The 17684-nt window shown below is 41.7% G+C and overlaps 1 protein-coding gene across 2 annotated transcripts in view; it reads right to left on the reverse strand.

Moving 5' to 3' along the window:
• Positions 1–15568, reverse strand: part of laptm4a (lysosomal protein transmembrane 4 alpha) — a 32955-nt gene extending 17387 nt beyond the window's left edge. Inside the window, exons 1-4 of one of the 2 annotated variants that reach the window (XM_078541545.1) lie at positions 15349–15562; positions 3637–3757; positions 791–867; positions 561–683 (exon numbers count right to left, since the gene is read on the reverse strand). In XM_078541545.1, coding sequence (XP_078397671.1) covers positions 561–683; positions 791–867; positions 3637–3757; positions 15349–15447 — 420 coding nt within the window. In that variant the 5' untranslated portion in view covers positions 15448–15562. Of the gene's footprint in view, positions 1–560; positions 684–790; positions 868–3636; positions 3758–15348 lie in introns of both variants that reach the window. The other variant, XM_078541544.1, reaches the window with a different exon arrangement.
• Positions 15569–17684: the final 2116 nt, after the last annotated feature.

The following is a 17684-nucleotide window of genomic DNA, read 5'->3' on the forward strand; positions in this document are numbered from 1 at the left end:
TTTGTAACACCTACTTTGGTGCCATATAACCTATGCCATCCTATGCAAAATTGAATATAAATAATTACATTCAATAACTGAAATAATTTGCTTTTCTATTCTGGTTACGTCCAGGCAATTTTTTTTTGTTGAAGTGTAAGCAAACATGGCAACCATATCCTATAGCAAGATCCCACAGCAACAAATGGGATAATAGACCAATTAATCCATTTTGGGGAGTTGCTGGTCGTTGGCTAGGACACCAAGGAGAGTTTCTACAGGTCATATCATGGGACCATTTATTTCAGCCTGAAATGGTTTGACATTTTATCCAAAAGACAGCACCTCCAACAATACAGTACTTCCTCAGAATGCAATGAAGTATCATCCTATATTAGGATGGTGCCTGAAACTTGGCTACCTATACATGTGTCACTATAAGTTCAAAACTCAATACAACAGGAAGCAAACACAGGACTACTGAAAACATGTCAGCAGTTGGGATTATTAGCACTCAGATCTACCCCCAGGTTCTAATACTTCTCAATTGTTATAAAAATGGATTTTTAACTAGAGCTTACCAGCTGGTCCAGATAGTCCTTGATTCTGGGGACATAGGTGAGAAAACTGATAGCAACAAGGCAAGAAAGGGCAAAATTAAACAACAGGTAGCAGAAGAATGGAATAAGCCAACCTCCACGATGCTGGATGAAAGGGAAAAACAAAAATAACAGTTAGAAAATGTTGCATATTTAGCAATTATAAACCAAGGGCAAGTAAACTTTACAGGCAATGTAATGAAAGTACTTACAGTGACAGCACCATACACCAACATGGCACTGATAGTAAACATCAAAAGTGAGATGGTAAAGCCAACACAAGCATTCTCTATAGGGGAAAAGGAAAAAAAATGATACAAATTCATAAAATAATATTAATTACAGGGAGTTCAGTCAACTGGTTAAATATATCTGGTCTGCAGCAAATATTTTGAAAAATCTATAGGTTTATCATTCAAATTTCACATATTTATGTTTGAGGCTTCATTAGATTGTTAGAAGCCCTGTTTATTATTGAATTCCACAAATAAAACTGCTAAATAGCTTCAATAATTTAAATATTAGGGCTAGGTTATAAATTTCTTCTAGAAAATGATCAGAAGCACTCCATAACTAAATAAGAGAAATAAATAATTCGGCTTTCCTCCTCAGAAAGAGAAACTATCTTAAGTTTTGAATAAAATTTCTGTATGAACAGTATGAGGGTTTGTGGGAATTCATTATCTATATTTACAAGTTGCTTCTCTAGAACTAGGTATTCTACAGTGCAAAACACTACTTTCTCTTTTCCATTTAAAACAAGTTATATCTTCAACAAGGGAAGAAATAAGCAAAGAGGAACGAGAAAGGTACGAGTACTTCTTTGTTCACAGCACAGGAGTTACTTCAAAGCACTCCCAATACTGATAGTGCCAAGAAATTTCTATGTCCATTAGCACTTCTGTCAGTTCTTGAATATCCCCAAACTGCTCCAATGTGTACCTTCCAAGATAACAGTTGCACAGTTTGATTAGGCATTTTGTCTCCAACTGGTTTGGATTTGGTCCCAATTCAAGTTACAAAAGAAAGCAGAGCTTGAATTTCATCTAGTCAGTTTAAATAGAATTCATTGTGTGACCAAGATCAATATAATTTGCCAAAATTCTCACGTAAATTTATACTTCAACAAATGCGCCATATTATCATTGAATAGTTACAGGAATAAACCAACTGTTTCTGCTGCTGTGGAATTTATTATTCTGATTATGCTTTTGAAGCACTAAGGGATACGTTTTGCATATTAAACTGATTATATAAATGCACATTACTGATGGATTAATGTAGCACTGCTGCTATGCACAAATATAAAAAAGGTTTATTTGGCACAAAGGAAGATGCTACTTGAAGCTAATATTCAGAAGTCTTTGCTGGAGAATCAGGTTCAGAAGATATAAAAACAGAAAATGCTGAATATACTCAACAGGTAAGGTAGCATCTATGGACAGAGAAACAGAGTTAGCTTTTCAGGTTGATGGTCTCTTATTTAAAAAAGGAAAGATATTGATTTCAGCATAAAATCTACAGCAGGTACTTTGATTATATTGCACAGAAAGTAGATGACTTAGCCACCTGTAAAGTCATTTCAATTGTAATTAGATGATTTTTTATATTTCACCTAGGTAATTCAGGTATAACAGAAATGGCTTGTCATATATAAGGCCATAGTTCCCACTCTCCTCCTTGTCCGCCCCAGCTAGAATGTCCATCAAGGTGTTTATATTGTATCAAATGAAATGTATCACCTTTCCACTAGGTTGCACCCTGTTGTTAAGAGCAGCTAAACAACTGGGTAACTGTTTTGCAACTTTGGTGTTGATTCACTTATTTGTCAAAGAGTTTAAAATGGTTCAGTCTTGATGCCCACTGCTTATGAAACAGATGGTATCTGTAGCTTCCCTTGAAGTCAAAAGGTTGAGGGTTCAAGATCACTCCAGAGTTTGGAGCACAAAATCTAGACAGGCATTCTGTGCAATACCAAGCGTGTGCTTCACTGCTGGAGATGTTGTCTTTCCGATAAGATATTAAGTTGAGGCCTGGATCTGTCCTACAAGGTGGATAAATCTCGTAGCATTTGTGCACTATTCAGGGAAGTTCCGCCTCGTGACCTAGCCAATCCCAATATTTATCCCTTTATCAACACCACTAAAACAGATCATCTGCTCATTGTTGCTTTGCTATTTTAGGGCCTTGGTGTGCACAAATTATCTGCCACATTTCCTAAATTACAACAGTGGTTGTAAAGTGCTTCAAGTCATATTGAAGTTGTGCAAGATGAGAAAGATTGTATCAAGTCTAACGTAAATGTACAACAAGGCCAATGGAATGTTGGCCTTTATCATAAGAGGGTCAAAATACAAGAATAAGGAAGTTACGCTTCAGTTGTATAGTGCCTTGGTCAGATCTCATCTCGAGTATTGCTTTCGGTTCTAAGCACTACGCCTCAAGAAGGATAATAGCCTTGGAATGGGTACAGCACAGGTTTACTAAAATGATACCAAGCTTAAAAGAATTAAATTTTGATGAAAAGTTGTGTAAACCTGGGTTCTATTAAATGCAGTTTAAAAGGTTGATGGGTAATATAATTGAGGCATTTAAAATAAAAAAAATTAAAGAGAGTAGATACAGTAAAGCTATTTCTTCTGTTGAAATAATTCAGAACAAAAAGAGGCATAGCCTTGAAATTAGAGCTAGCTCATTCAGGAGTGATACCAGGGGAGACTTTTCCCACAAAGGGAGAATGTGGAAAAATCTCTCCCAAAAGACAGCAGATGTTGAGTCATTGTTCATTCGCAGTCACCACACAGAAGATAAAAAGTGAGCTCCCGGAACAGGCGGCACATTGGATTGTTTCCCAATCTTTATTATTTTATGGTACTGGACTTGCAAAAGATGCACTAATGTTGTACACCTTCAGAAGGAACAATCACTACTTTTCATTTTATAAATTTATAACATTAGGAATTATTTTGAAAAAGTTACCCCTGCAGTGTATGCAATGCAAGATAAGAAGCTGCTCAAGTACTGAATAAAAGTCAAGCATATCAAATATTTTGCATACCTGTTACTCTGTCTGAGGAATAATAGTTTCCAATAACGTCATATTGTATGTCCAGTGGAGGTACTGTTTCAGGGTGAGTTATTGCCACTGTCAGCAAAATGCCCATCAGTAAGTTCACCACCTACTCAAAAGATTTATACACAATAATAAATACTAGACAATGAATAAAATTCTGGGCTTTAGCACATCAATTTGATACCTTTTGTCATATGCACCTAATGTTTAAAATAGAAAAGAACCAACACAAGGCAAATTCATGCAATATTTACATGATGCAGTTCCCACATCTAGTGCAAACCCCATTTTGAGATTAACAAGGTAATGAGCAGTTAAAATTAAATTAAAATTGATCAACTTTTGCTAATTAAAGTTATTAAGGGATATGGGGCAAAGGCAGGTTTATGAAGTTGGATCACGGATCAGCCATGAAAGGTGAGAAAAGCTCGAGGGCTTAAATGGCCAACTGCTTTTCAATGAGTCGGCAAAGCAGCACTGTATTAATGAGGAATCAAGTGTGAAATACATGAGGTACAGTCTGCAGAATTCCCACATTCTGGCATTGTTTTAGATTTTTAAAAAAAATCTAAATGCTTACATTTCAGCAATATGACACCTGTTTTTGCAAATCAAGCCAAAATTATTCACTATACATTTCAAGAAGCAAATCTCTAAGTATGCCTCAAGGTCTTGGTACTGAAGAGGCCAGTTATATCCGTCAGCAACAGAATTAACAGAAAAATCTGTAGATGCCTACAGTTGCACGAAAAAATGTTTTGCAGACTATGTAGCCCATCAAAACTCATTTGTACTCTTTCTTACCCTGCCCCCGCCCACCAAATAACTGCATTTTGAATGCCTTCCTCTGATTATTGGGTATCTGTTGAGATCATTCCATACATTCCTAGTCTACTGCATAAAGAATAGCTTTTGAAATAGGGTTTTAATTTTTTTTAAAAATTCATTTACAGGATGTGGGCGCCACTGGTTAGGCCAGCTTTTATTGCCCATCCCTAATTGCCCTTGAGGTGGTGATGGCAAGCTGCCTTTGTGAACCACTGCAACCTAGTGGATGCCCATGGAAAGTTATGACAAAGCAAATTTCCAAATGCATTAATAATGTTGCAGGTATAAGGATATTCAGTCTGTAGAGCTCTAGCTAGCGGTAGGTGTCTACAGTTATAGGCATGACTGTCAAGAGAATGGGGATGTCCAAATATGAAGAGCATAACATACAAAACAAAATGGCACGGTGTCCTAGTAGCCAGAGTCAAATTTAAATATTTTGCCTGCATCAGCCAAATTAAGTAATAAATGGCTAAAGTTTTGATGGTTAATTGAAACCAAAGTTACATGCGAATTAGGAGAGTAGGCAACTCAGCCCTTCGAACCTGCTCCACGATTCAATAAGAGAATATGTCTATCTCTGCCAGGAAAATATTCAAAGACTATGCTTCCACAGCCTTTTGAGGAAGGGAACTCCAAAGGTTCACGGCTCTCAAAAAATTTCTCCTCATCTCTGTCTTAAATGGGTGAGCCCTTATTTTTAAACAGTGACCCCCTAGTTCTAGGTTCTCCCACAAGAAACATCCTCTCCACATCCACCCTGTCAAGGCCCCTCAGGATCTTAAAGGTTTCAATAAAGTCTCCTCTTACTCTTTTAAATTCCAATGGATACAAGCCTAGCCTGTCCAACTCTTCCTGATAAGTCAACCCACCCATTCCTGGTATTAGTCTGGTAGACTGTCTCTGAACTGCTTCTAACGCATTTACATCCTTCCTTAAGTAAGGAAGTCAATACTGTACACAGTACTCCAGACATGGTCTCACTAGTGTCCTGTACAACTAAACAACTCCCTACTTTTATATTCAATTCCACCTGCAATAAACAACAACATTCTATTAGCTTTCCTAATTACTTGCTGAACCTGCATACTGGCCTTTTGTGATTCATTCATGAAGGCACCCAGGTACCTGAAACTCAGCGCTCTGCAATCTCTCACCATTTAGATGGTATACTTTTTTATTCTTCCTGCCAAAATGGACAATTTCACATTTACGCACATGATACTCCATTTGCCAGATCTTTGCCCACTCACTTAACCTAGCTATGTCCCTTTGTAGCCTCCTCATGCCCTCTTCATAACATACTATCCTACCTACCCTTGTGTCATCAACAAATTTAGCAACCAGTCCTTCGCTCCCTTCATCAAAGTAAAAAATTGAGGCCCCATCATTGATCCCTGTGGCAAACCACTCGTTACATCCTGCCATCCAGAAAAAGACCCATTTATGCCTACCCTCCGTTTCCAGTTAGTCAGCCAATCTTCTATCCATTCCCGTATGTTAATCCCTACACCATGAGCTTTTATTTTCTGATTATTTGACGTGGCACCTTTTCAAATACGTTCTAGAAATCTAAGTATAGTACATCTACCAGCTCCCCTTTATCCATAACACATGTGACTCCTTCAACAAGCTCTAATAAGTTGGTTAAACATGATTTCCCTTTCACAAAGCCATGCTGACTCTGCCTGATTGCCTTGATTTTTTTCTAAGTGCCCTGCCATAACATCTTCAATAAAGGCTTCCAACATTTTCCCTATGACAGATGAAAAGTTAATTGGCCTGTAGGTTCCTGCTTTCTCTTTTCCTTCTTGAATAAGGAGTTACATTTGCTATTCTCCAATCTATTGGAGTCTTCCCAAATCTAGGGAATTTTGGAAAATTAAAATCAACGTATCAACTTTCTCCCAGTCACTTCTTTTAAGACGCTAGGATGAAGTCCATCAGGATCCGGGGATTTGTCAGGCCCTAGCTCCAACAATTTGCTAAGTACTGCTTCCCTGGTGATTGTAATTTCCATGAGTTCCTCCTTCCCTTCCAGTTCTCAATTTACAGCTATCACAGCTGGATCACACTGGCATCCATGAGCTCCCACATGCTGCAGCTGTGACATCGCCTGTCCTGCCATCCTTAATGCATCTTTATTAACTACTTAAGTTACTTTATTCAATTAATTTTATATATATTTTAACCTTGCTGCCAGTTTGTATTCTTTTTAAATCTTAGGAATAGAATCGACCTTAACTACTTACAAGATACTCACCAAACAGCTAGCTTCTACCCTGTAGTAGAGCAAGAACCAATTCCCACAAGGTGAAAAAATTAGAAAAGGCAAAAGCAAAGGAGCACCCCCTTCCTCAATCACCCAACTCCAGCACTCTGCTCAAAGTTGCACATAATATCAAGGGATGTGCTCAATATTCAAAAATAGACACACCTTTTGTGCAAAATTTTCAATTTAATGCAAAATTAGGACCAAATAATCCAGGGGGATCTATTGGTACAAATTTGGAACTACAGGTATGGCATGAAATCCCATTCATTTCCTCAGAGAAGCTTCAATGAGGAGCAAGAGCTGTAAAATCTCTGAATAGTGTCAGTTTTAAGACTACCAACCCAGGTAGTAAGAGTGAAAGATTGATTTTTTTTTGCCCAATTGTAACATATCTACCTTTCTGCTTTTAGGAATAAATCTGGACCATAGTTTTAGTCTCTCTCTGTGCCTTTGTTTTCTGGAGGTGATGGTAGAACATGGACCATCTACACATTTTCCGGTTAAGTAATTTAGAGGAGCTATACCAAGGGAGGGACAAAGATGTAAGTCTTGGATATACAAGGCCCTCAGATACTGGAAGCCAGGTAAGCATACATAAGCAGAACAAAGGTGCAAGGGAACAAAGCCCAAATTAACAAATATGTTAAAAGACTTGCATTTATATAGTGCTTTTCACAACTGATGAATGTCTCAAGCCACTTTACAGCCAACAAAGCACTTCTAAATTGCATTCATTGTTGTAATGTAGAAAACACAGCAGCCAATTTGCACACAGCAGGCTCCCAGAAACAGTAATGTGATAATGACCAGATGTTGCTGCAAGGTTCCCTTCAATGCCTTCCTGTGGAATTTTTCATTGTACATTCGTGTCTCTGATTTATAAACCACCCACGCCGCCGCCCTGATTACCACCACCACATTTATACAATATAAAACATTCAGGACTAAAATACATTTTCCCATTTGTCTGATTAATTGCAAAACTTGGGTAAACTCTTCCACAAAATCTATTTCAGGGTAAACTATATCAATCATCACCCAAAATGGCTGATTATTTTTTATAATTCATTTACAGGCTTTGGGCGTCGTTGGCTAGGCAAGCATTTATTGCCCATCTCTAATTGCCTTTGAGAAGGTGGTGTGCTGCCTTCTTGAACTGCTGCAGTCCCTGTGGTGTAGGTACACCCACAGTGCTGTTAAGAAGGGAGTTCCTTCTTCCAAAACTTTCCTGGAGGGCAAGATAAAGCACAGGATCCTCTTTCCTTCTTCCTTATCCCGCCTGGGCAAGCCATTTTCAAAGGGTCCCTCTATCATCCCGTGCCTCTTCAGCCTCACCTCAGGCCCCAAAGCATAGAACAAACGAACTTAGTCTTCAAGAACTTATCTATTCTCCAAACGATGAGCAGCTTTTCTCCAAAGTGGTTTTGAGATGCGATCAAAGATGCCACAACCACATCTACCATCCACGCTCTCATTCTCTGCAGCCCTTATGCTAATGTGTGCAGCAGGGAAATACAGGATGTCAACCCAACTATTATAAAGGAACAGCAACATGTCCAAGTCAATCTAGTGAGGCCTAGTGCAAAAGAATATTTGAGGCAAATAGCATAGGAAGTTAGATGAGCATGAGGGCAATGTTTCCCCGAGCAACCCAAAATCCCACTGTGGAATTTGAATTCAATAAAAAAAATCTGGAACTAAAAGTCTAACGATGACCATGAAGCCATTGTCGATTGTTGTAAAACCTCATCTGGTTCACTAATGTCCTTTAAGGAAGGAAAACTGCTGTCCTTACTTGGTTTGGCCTACATGTGACTCCAGGTGCACAGCAATGTGTTTGGCTCTTAAATGCCTTCTGAAATGGCCTAGAATGCCACAGTTGTATCAAACCACTACAGAAAATGGGTTAAGGAATGGAACCACACAGATAACCTGGCATCAACCTGGGCACTGGAAATGACAACAGCAAACCCAGCCCTGTCAACCCTGCAAAGTCCTCCTTACTAACATCTGGGGACTTGTGTCAAAATTGGGAGAGCTGTTCCATAGACTAGTCAAGCAACAACCTGACAGTCATACTCATGGAATCATACCTTACCGATCATGTCCCAGACGCCACCATCGCTATCCATGGATATGTCCTGTCCCACCAGCAGGGCAGACCCAACAGAGATGGTAACACAGTGGTACACAGTCAGGAGGGAATTGCCCTAAGAGTTCTCAACGTTGACTCTGGATCCCATGAAGCCTCATGGCATCAGGTCAAACATGGACAAGAAAATCTCCTGCTTATTACCATGTACTGTCCCCCCTCAGCTGATGAACCAGTACTCCCACATGTCGAACACCACTTGGAGGAAGCACTGAGGATGGCAAGGGCATAGAATGTACACCGTATGGGAGACTTCAATGTCCATCAACAAGAGTGATTCGGTAGCACAATCACTGACTGAGCTGGTCGAATCCTAAAGGACATAGCTGCTAGATTGGGTCTGTGGCAGGTGGCGAGGGCAGGTGGAGATATAAAAGCTACTTGACCTCATCCTCACCACCTGCCTGCTGCAGATGCATCTGTCAATGACAGTATCTGTCAGAGTGACCACCGCACAGTTGTTGTGGGGATGAAGTCCTGTCTTCACATTGAGAATACTCTCCACTGTGTTGCGTGGTACCATCACCATGCTAAATGGGATACACTTTGGACAGATCTAGCAATTCAAGACTAGGCATCCATGAGGTGCTGTGGGCCATCATCAGCAGCCCACAATCTAAGCCCTCATGGCCTGGCACAATCCCCGCTCTCCCATTACCACCACTGAACCAAGGTTGATCCCCTGGCTTGAAGAGTGCAGGAGGGCATGCCAGGCATACCTAAAAACGAGCTGTCAACCTGGTAAAGTTACAACACAGGACTACTTGTGTGCCAATAAGCATAAGCAACAAGTGAAAGACAGAGTTAAGTGATTCCACAATCAATGGATCGGATCTAAGCACTGCAGTCCTGCCACATCCAGTCATGAATGATGGTGGACAATAAAACAACTCACTGGGAGGAGTCGGCCCGACAAATATCCCCATCGTCAATGATGGGGGAGCACAGCACATCAGTGCTAAAAGATGAGGCTGAAGCACTTGCAACGATCTTCAGCCAGAAGTGCCGAGTGCATGATCTATCTCGGCCTCCTCTGGAGGTCCCCAGCATCATAGATGCCAGTCTTCAGCCAATTCGATTCACTTCACCCGATATCAAGAAACAGCTAAAAGCACTGGACACTGCAAAGGCTATACGCCCTGACAATATTCTGGCAAGTACAGGTTCTGAAGATGTGTGTTCCAGAACTTACCGTGCCTCTAGCAAAGCTGTTCCAGTACAGCTACAACATTAGCAATGTGGAAAATTGACCAGGTATGTCCTGTACACAAAAAGGACAAATACAATCCAACTAATTACTGCCCCATTAATCTACTCTTGATCATCAGTAGTGATAGGAGTCATCAACAGTGCTATCAAGTGGCACTTGCTTCGCAATAACCTGCTCATTGACACCCAGTTTGGCTTCCGCCAGGGCCACTCAGCTCCTAACCTCATTAAAGCCTTAGTTCAAACATGGACAAAGGAGCTGAACTCCATTGGTGAGGTGAGAATGTCTGCCCTGGACATCAAGGCAGCATTTGACTGAGAATGGCATCAAGGAGCCCTAGCAAAACTGGAGTCAATGGCAATCAGGGGGAAAACTCTCCACTGGTTGGAGACATACCTAGCACAAAGGAAGACAGTTGTGGTAGTTGGAGGTCAATCATTTCAGTTCCAGGACATCACTGCAGGAGATCCTCAAGACTGTGTCCTTGGCCAAACCATCTTCAATGACCTTCCTTCCATCATAAGGTCAGAAGTGGGGATGTTCATTGATGATTGCACAACGTTCAGCACCATGCACCATGCCTTAGATACTGATGCACTCCATGTCCAAATGCAGCAAGACCTGGACAACGTCCAGGCTTGGGCTGACAAGTAACATTCACACCACACAAGTGTCAGGCAATGACCATCTCCTACAATAGAGAATCTAACCATTGCCCCTTGACATTCAATAGCATTACCGTCACTGAATCTCCCACTACCAACATCCTGGGGATTATAATTAACCAGAAACTGAACTGGACTAACCATATAAACACTGTAGCTACAAGAGCAGGTCAGAGCAGGCTAGGAATCCTGTGGCGAGTAACTCACCCCGTCACCCTAAGCCTGTCCACAATCCACAAGTTAGGAGTGTGATGGAATACTCTCTACTGGGTGAGTGCAGCTCTAACAATATTCAAGCAGCTTGGCACCATCCTGGACAAAGCAGCCCACTTGATTGGCATTCCATCCACAAATATTCACTCCCTCCACTACCAATGCACAGTGGCAACAGTGTGTACCATCTACAAGATGCACTGCAGGACCTCACCAAGGCTCCTTATACAACACTTTCCAAACTCATGACCTCTACCATCTAGAGAGACAAGGGCAGCAAACACATGGGAACACTACCCCCTGGTAAGCTCCCCCTTCAAGCCACTTACCATCCTGACTTGGAAATATATCGCCGTTCCTTCGCTCTCGCTGGATCAAAATCCTGGAGCTCCCTTCCTAACAGCACTGTGGGTGTACCTACACCACATGGACTGCAGCTGTTTAAGAAGGCAGCTCACCACCACCTTCTCAAGGGTAATTAGGGATGAGCAATAAATGCTGGCCTAGACTGCATCGCCCACATCCTATGAATGACTAAAATTCCCATATTTGAAAAAAAAATTATATGGTACGTTGCCCAAGGGGAAGAGGAATAGCAAGACATGTAAATGGGATTAGATGAATGAGGGTGGGAGGAGGCTCTCTTTTGGAGTGTACAAACTGATATGAAGCTGCTGGGATGAACGGCCTAATTCTGTGCTGTAAATACTTTGTAATGCATGAGTTGTGAGCAGAGCTTGTAAGTGATGGTCTTGTCTTGATTCTGCTGCTTTTTGTCCTCGGTGGTAGGGGCCAGAGTTAGTCAAAGCAAGCTTGCTGTAGTGCGTCCTGTAGATAATACATTCTGAATGCACAGTACAGTGGCAAAGGGGGTGGGATATTGAATCCAGTAGCACCATTCAAATAGGATAGACATGCAGAAATGCTGAAAAGGTAGTCATGACAAATAGCCACTAGGCATATACTATTCCTTCATAGAGAAAAGCTACTCCACAAGGTTACAAAAAGTAATTTTATGCATTTAGTGCTGATCGAAAAAGGGTTTTGTCACACTATTGTGGTAACTGTGACATCAGGAAGCCTGGGAATATTAATTTCAAGCCAGTCATAGTCTTGAGGAGCAGAAAGGTCTTTTCAAACAGACATGAAGTTAGGAAAATGAAGCCAAATTGAACACAGGTCAGGGTGGGATTTTCAGAATCATGTCTAGTGAGACAATGGTCACTTCCAGGAGTGACTTACATATTTCTAGAGTTCAATACTGTTTATTTTAGATCACAAGTCCTTAAGTGTGAGCAAAAAACTAATAAATTGCTCAGGAAGCCTTAGTGCATTGATTTCCAGTTGAACATATTGAAGATAAAAACTTCACAAATTAGAATCAGGAAAACAAATGCCACAGAACACAGTAGTGACAGAAGCAGAACCAGGAGTAAGCAGTCATTGTAACCAGCAAGTGAGATGCTAAAGGTGAAGCTAAAGTACCAGGACAGTCAATAATGTAACTAGCATCAAGGGAAATATAAAGCAGGAGGAAATGCTTAGAAGTGATATATTGAATTTAAAGCCTAAAGTTCTGATGAGTCCATACAGCCTCTTCCCAACCATCATGACCAGTTATGCAGTGCGCTGTCAAATATAGTGCTTCACAAATCAACCAGTATTGTCAATTTGCAAGGTGGTGAAAAGGAGAAAAGACAACCTGAGGCCAATTTAAGTAATTGTTCTTGGGGCATACTTCCATAACTCCCTAAAGAAAACAAGTTTTAAAATGCCATGCTTACACTGACAGTTCAATAGATGTACTTTATAAAATTCAATCAGTGTGGGGCTGGAGTTACACGTATGTCACATGGTAAGTTTCCTATTCGGATGCCAGGTATGTGCAACAGTTTTTGTGGTCACACCTCTGGTGCCAGCCCACAAATGACATTACCGATTGAATTCAATTTTACAAAACACCATGATAAGATCTGAACTGAAACTGGGTTGTGCTTCAGTGCCAATCACTGGTACATATTATCAACTGGAGAGTCAAAACATAACGCAATAAGGATGAGTACAGGGAGGTGACCAATGACGGTTAAAGGCAGTTTTTGAGGAGGCTTAAGAAGATGATCTGTCGCAAGGTAATAGGTTTAAGAAGAAAATTCCAGTAAGCAGAGGAACCACTGACGTTACATAGAGAAAACACACAGGAGGCCAGTGTCTGAAGAGGAGAAAGTGGGATGGAACATAGCCTTGCAGGTAGTAGCAAACAGAAGGTCAAAGAGCAAGGAGGAATCGGTAACTAAGAAGTTGTTTGAAAGCAATGCAATAGGAACATAGGACTTTGGAGCTGGAGTAGGCCATCCAGCCCTTTGAACCTGCTCTGACATTCAATCAGGTCATGGCTGATCTAGTTGCGGTCTGAAATCCACTTTCCTGTCTGTCTATAACCCTCTACTCCCTTGTCTATCAAAAATCTGCCTAACTCTGCCTTGAATAAATTCAATGACCCAGCCTCCACTGCTTTCTGGGGAAGAGAATTCAACATACTAAATGACCCTCAGAGAAAAAGATTCTCATCTCCATTTTAAGAGAGACCTCTTATTCTTAAACTGTGTCCCTAGTTCTTTTCTCCCCCACAAGTGGAAACATAACCTTGCTATCTAAACTATCAAGCCCCCTCAGGATTTTATATGTTTTAATAAGATTACCTTTCATTCTTCTAAACTCCAATGGGTATACGCCTAGCCTGTTCAACATTTCTTCATAAGATAAGCACCTCAGCCCAGGAATGAGTCAAGTGAACTTTCTCTGAACTGCTCGTAATGCGATTATATCTTTTTTCAAATAAGGAGTCCAAAACTGTATGCAGTGTTCCAGATGCGGTCTCACCAAGGCCCTATGCAGATGCAGTAAAACTTTCCTATATTCATATTCTATTCACCTTGCAATAAACACCAATTAAACAAATACACTTTTGCATTCCTAATTACTTGCTGTATCTGCATATTAACTTTTTTGATTCATGTACCAGGACACCCCAGATCCCTCTATACTACCAAGTTTTGGTAATGGGTTACAGATGAGCAGGATTTAACAAGGGATAGCACATGATTTGTGTATGCTTAAAAAAAAATGTATTATATAATCAATGCAGTATTTTTGAAGTGAAGTCACTGTTGTGTTGTAGAGCACTCCCAGGGTACTAACAAGAACAGGATCAAATAAGTTGGAAATATACAGCACGTCAGCCAGTATCTGTAGAGAAGGCAGTCGGTTCACATTTCAGGTTAGCACCCAATTAGAAAAGTCAAGCATGAAGATGACAAACCATGAGAAAGTTGTAGTGGCAAAGGATGAATAGAATTGTGTTACTCCAGAGGAAATAAGGTGGCAACAAGCAAGGTGGATTTTCTGGAATTCCACTAAGTATGAACTCAGGAAATTCTGACTTAACAGTAATTGGCATAATACATGAAGATCTTTCTATTGAGACTAGTAATTTTGGGAGGGTTAACAAACTGAATTCAGCAACAACAAGCAATTCACTAGAAAAAAGTGTAGCAATCAAGCCTCAGTTAATTGACAGTGAGCCTTTTGAAAAGGTATATCTTAAGACATCAACACTTCAATTCACCTTTACCAAGTTAAGGCTTTATCAAGGTAGCTGATCTTAAATTAGATCGATCAATATAGCCACACCTATAGATATCTAGATACGAAGATATTTTGATTTATAAAAAGTGCTTGTTTCCATTTAAAAACCTCACCACGAACTGAAACCGGGTAAAGCTGTTGATTTTTTTTTTAAAAAAAAACTTCATTTCCCAGTAATGACATCAAAGAACGTCACACAACCGGGCAAAGAAACAAAAATAGCTGCAAAAGCTCAGCAGGCCTGACAGCATCTGCAGAGGGGAAGACAAGAGTTAACGTTTGGGGGGGTTCGTATGACTCTTCATCAGAACTAAAGAAAATAGCCAAACCCCGGGGGGGGGGGGGGGGGGGCGCGGGCAGAGGGGCCCCCAACACACAGTTTCGGATTGGGGGGGGGGTGGGTAGACGGATCCCGGATTTTGGGGGGGGGGGTAGACGGATCCCGGATTTGGGGGGGGGTAGACGGATCCCGAATTTGGGGGTGGGGGGAGTAGACGGATCCCGAATTTGGGGGGGGGGGGGGGAGGTTAGACGGATCCCGGATTGTGTTGGGGGGGGGGGGGTAGACGGATCCCGGATTGGGGGGGGAGAGGGGGGACGGGGACTCTAACCGCCTCTCAGTTCCCCAACCCAACCCAAAACTCCGGGCGACCGTTTGTTTATCGCTCCGCCCGCTTCCGGCTGTGCACCACGAGAATCCCGGACTCACCATGTACCAGGTCCCGAGGATGATGGTGCCGGTGCGAACATGGCAAAAGACGCAGCACCGGGTGCTGTACAGGCGGCTGCCGACCGATTTGAAAGTCATAGTTTGAGGGTGGTGGTGGTGGTGGGGGGGGGAGAGAGGTGGGGAAAACAACGTCCGCTCAACAGCCTCGGCCTTCGTCTCGCACCGTCTCTCAACCCCAACTGATAAACCACGCCCACAAACCCTGATTGACAGCCGCTGCCACCCAAGAGGGAGTCGCACAAACAGACCAATAGGAAAGCGGCGCGGACGGGGAGATGGGATGATTGCATCACAGTGTTCCGCCTTGATTTCGTCATTCACTAGGCAGATTAGGAGGTGGAGGGGCTTGGAAGACTCTTCTGATGAAGAGTCCTAGGGACTCGAAACGTTAACTCTGTCTTCCTCTCCGCAGATGCTGTCAGACCTGCTGAGTTTTTCCAGCTATTTTTGTTTTTGCTTGGAAGGCAGGGCTGGTAACCCTGAAATAAAAACAGAAAATGCTGGAAATGCTCAGCAGGTCAGGTAGCTTCTGTGGAGAGAGAAACAGAATGAACGTTTCAGGTCGATGCTTTTTTAAAACCTATTGCGTTTCTAACTTCTGACCTTATGTTCTGGTTTAGAGGGTTGGTACGGAATGAAAGCATGACTATTGCCAGGAAACTAGGCACAGACCTGTATTATTCCCAGGCTGCAGCCACAGGCGAGTTGAACGAACAGAAGCCTCCCTGTTGTAAAAAAATTCTGAGTTGGTGATAGGAACCGTGCAGATCTACACAAGTGCATGGATGGAAAATGAAGCCATTTTTTCCACACCCCAAAGCTCTTTCCCGTTGCCAACCTCCGTTGGGAAATTGATGAATTCTTGTCATTTTGCCAGTAATAATACCTGCAAAATGGAACTGTGCACAACAAACTGAGGTTATAATGGTAGTATTCCCTGATGTTCCTGAAGATCCACATGCTAATAATACCTCCTGCGTAATCCCCCCTTTGCTCTTTTCCAGCAGCCTCTCCAGTTCTGAGCTGCTTTTCTTGCTAATGCAATCCTCCACATTTGGCAGCCTCAAGCTTCAGCTAAGCAATCTTCCAACACTGCACTGAAACCAATCCTGTAAAGATTGCAGCACCTCCCTGAACTCGATCCTCAAAACTACTGGACACTAAAATATCAACTAAGATGGCCATGATATTAATCTAAAGCCCTTCAGTAGCCTATAATGTATAACCAGGACCCTTATTACTTTCTTAATTAGATGAGTATTTGTTTCAAGTTTCCATTAGGGAGGCCTATGGAGAATCTGAATCAATATAGTGCAGATCTACTCATGGTGCCTTTTGGGCACAGGAGGTTGTGCTGTCCATTATTGATTTTTGCCACTGTTTCACAGCCAAATTGGGCAAAATTGCATCTAATTTCGCGCACCCCCCCCCCCCCCCCCCGCCCAAGGCACAGAACTAAAACATTAGTCAGACTATCAGTTAAGCTGTATCTTATTGCTAAATTGATCCTGAAAAAAGGTTCATGCTACACACTGATTTGCAGGTCCTGTTAGTTGTCAACAACAACAGCTTGTATTTATACAGCACCTTTAGTGTAATAAAACATCCCAAGGCATTTTACAGGAGAATTGTAAAGCAAAATTAGACACCAAGACACATAAGACAATATTAGGGCAGATGGCCAAAAGCTTGGTCAAAGAGGTAAATGTTCAGGAGTGTCTTAAAGGAGGAAAGAGGGTTAGAAAGGAGGAGGAATTTAGGAAGGGAATTCCAGAGCTCAGGGCCTATGTAGCTGAACAACCACCAATAGTGGTGCAATTAAAATTTGGAGATGCTCAAGAAGTCAGAATTAAGTTGTAGGGCTGGAGAAAATTAGAGAGATAGGAAGGGAGGGAACGATGCCATGGATGGAGTTGAAAACAACTGAGAATTTCAAAAATTGAGATATTGCTTGACTGGGTGCCAACATAGGTCAGATAGCACAGGCAACAGAGGTTTGGATGACCTCAATTTTATGGAGGGTAAAATGTGGGAAGAGGCCAAGAATGCATTGGAATGGTCAAGTTTAGAGATAACAAAGGCACGAGTGAGGCTTTCAGCAGAAGATAAGCTTAAGCAGAGACCAAGTCGGACAATGTTTATGGAGGTAGAAAATAAGGAGTCTTTGTGGTGGTGCAGATATATGGGTGGAAGTTCATCATGTGATCAAACATGATACCAAGGTTGCAAATCATCTGGTTCAACATCAGACAGTTGCCAGGGACAATACTGTCAGTAGCTCGGGAACAGAGTTCGTAGCAGGGACCAAAGACAAT

This window comes from Cetorhinus maximus, chromosome 5 (assembly GCF_964194155.1).
Source record: "Cetorhinus maximus chromosome 5, sCetMax3.hap1.1, whole genome shotgun sequence".
NCBI classification, from domain to species: Eukaryota; Metazoa; Chordata; class Chondrichthyes; order Lamniformes; family Cetorhinidae; genus Cetorhinus; species Cetorhinus maximus.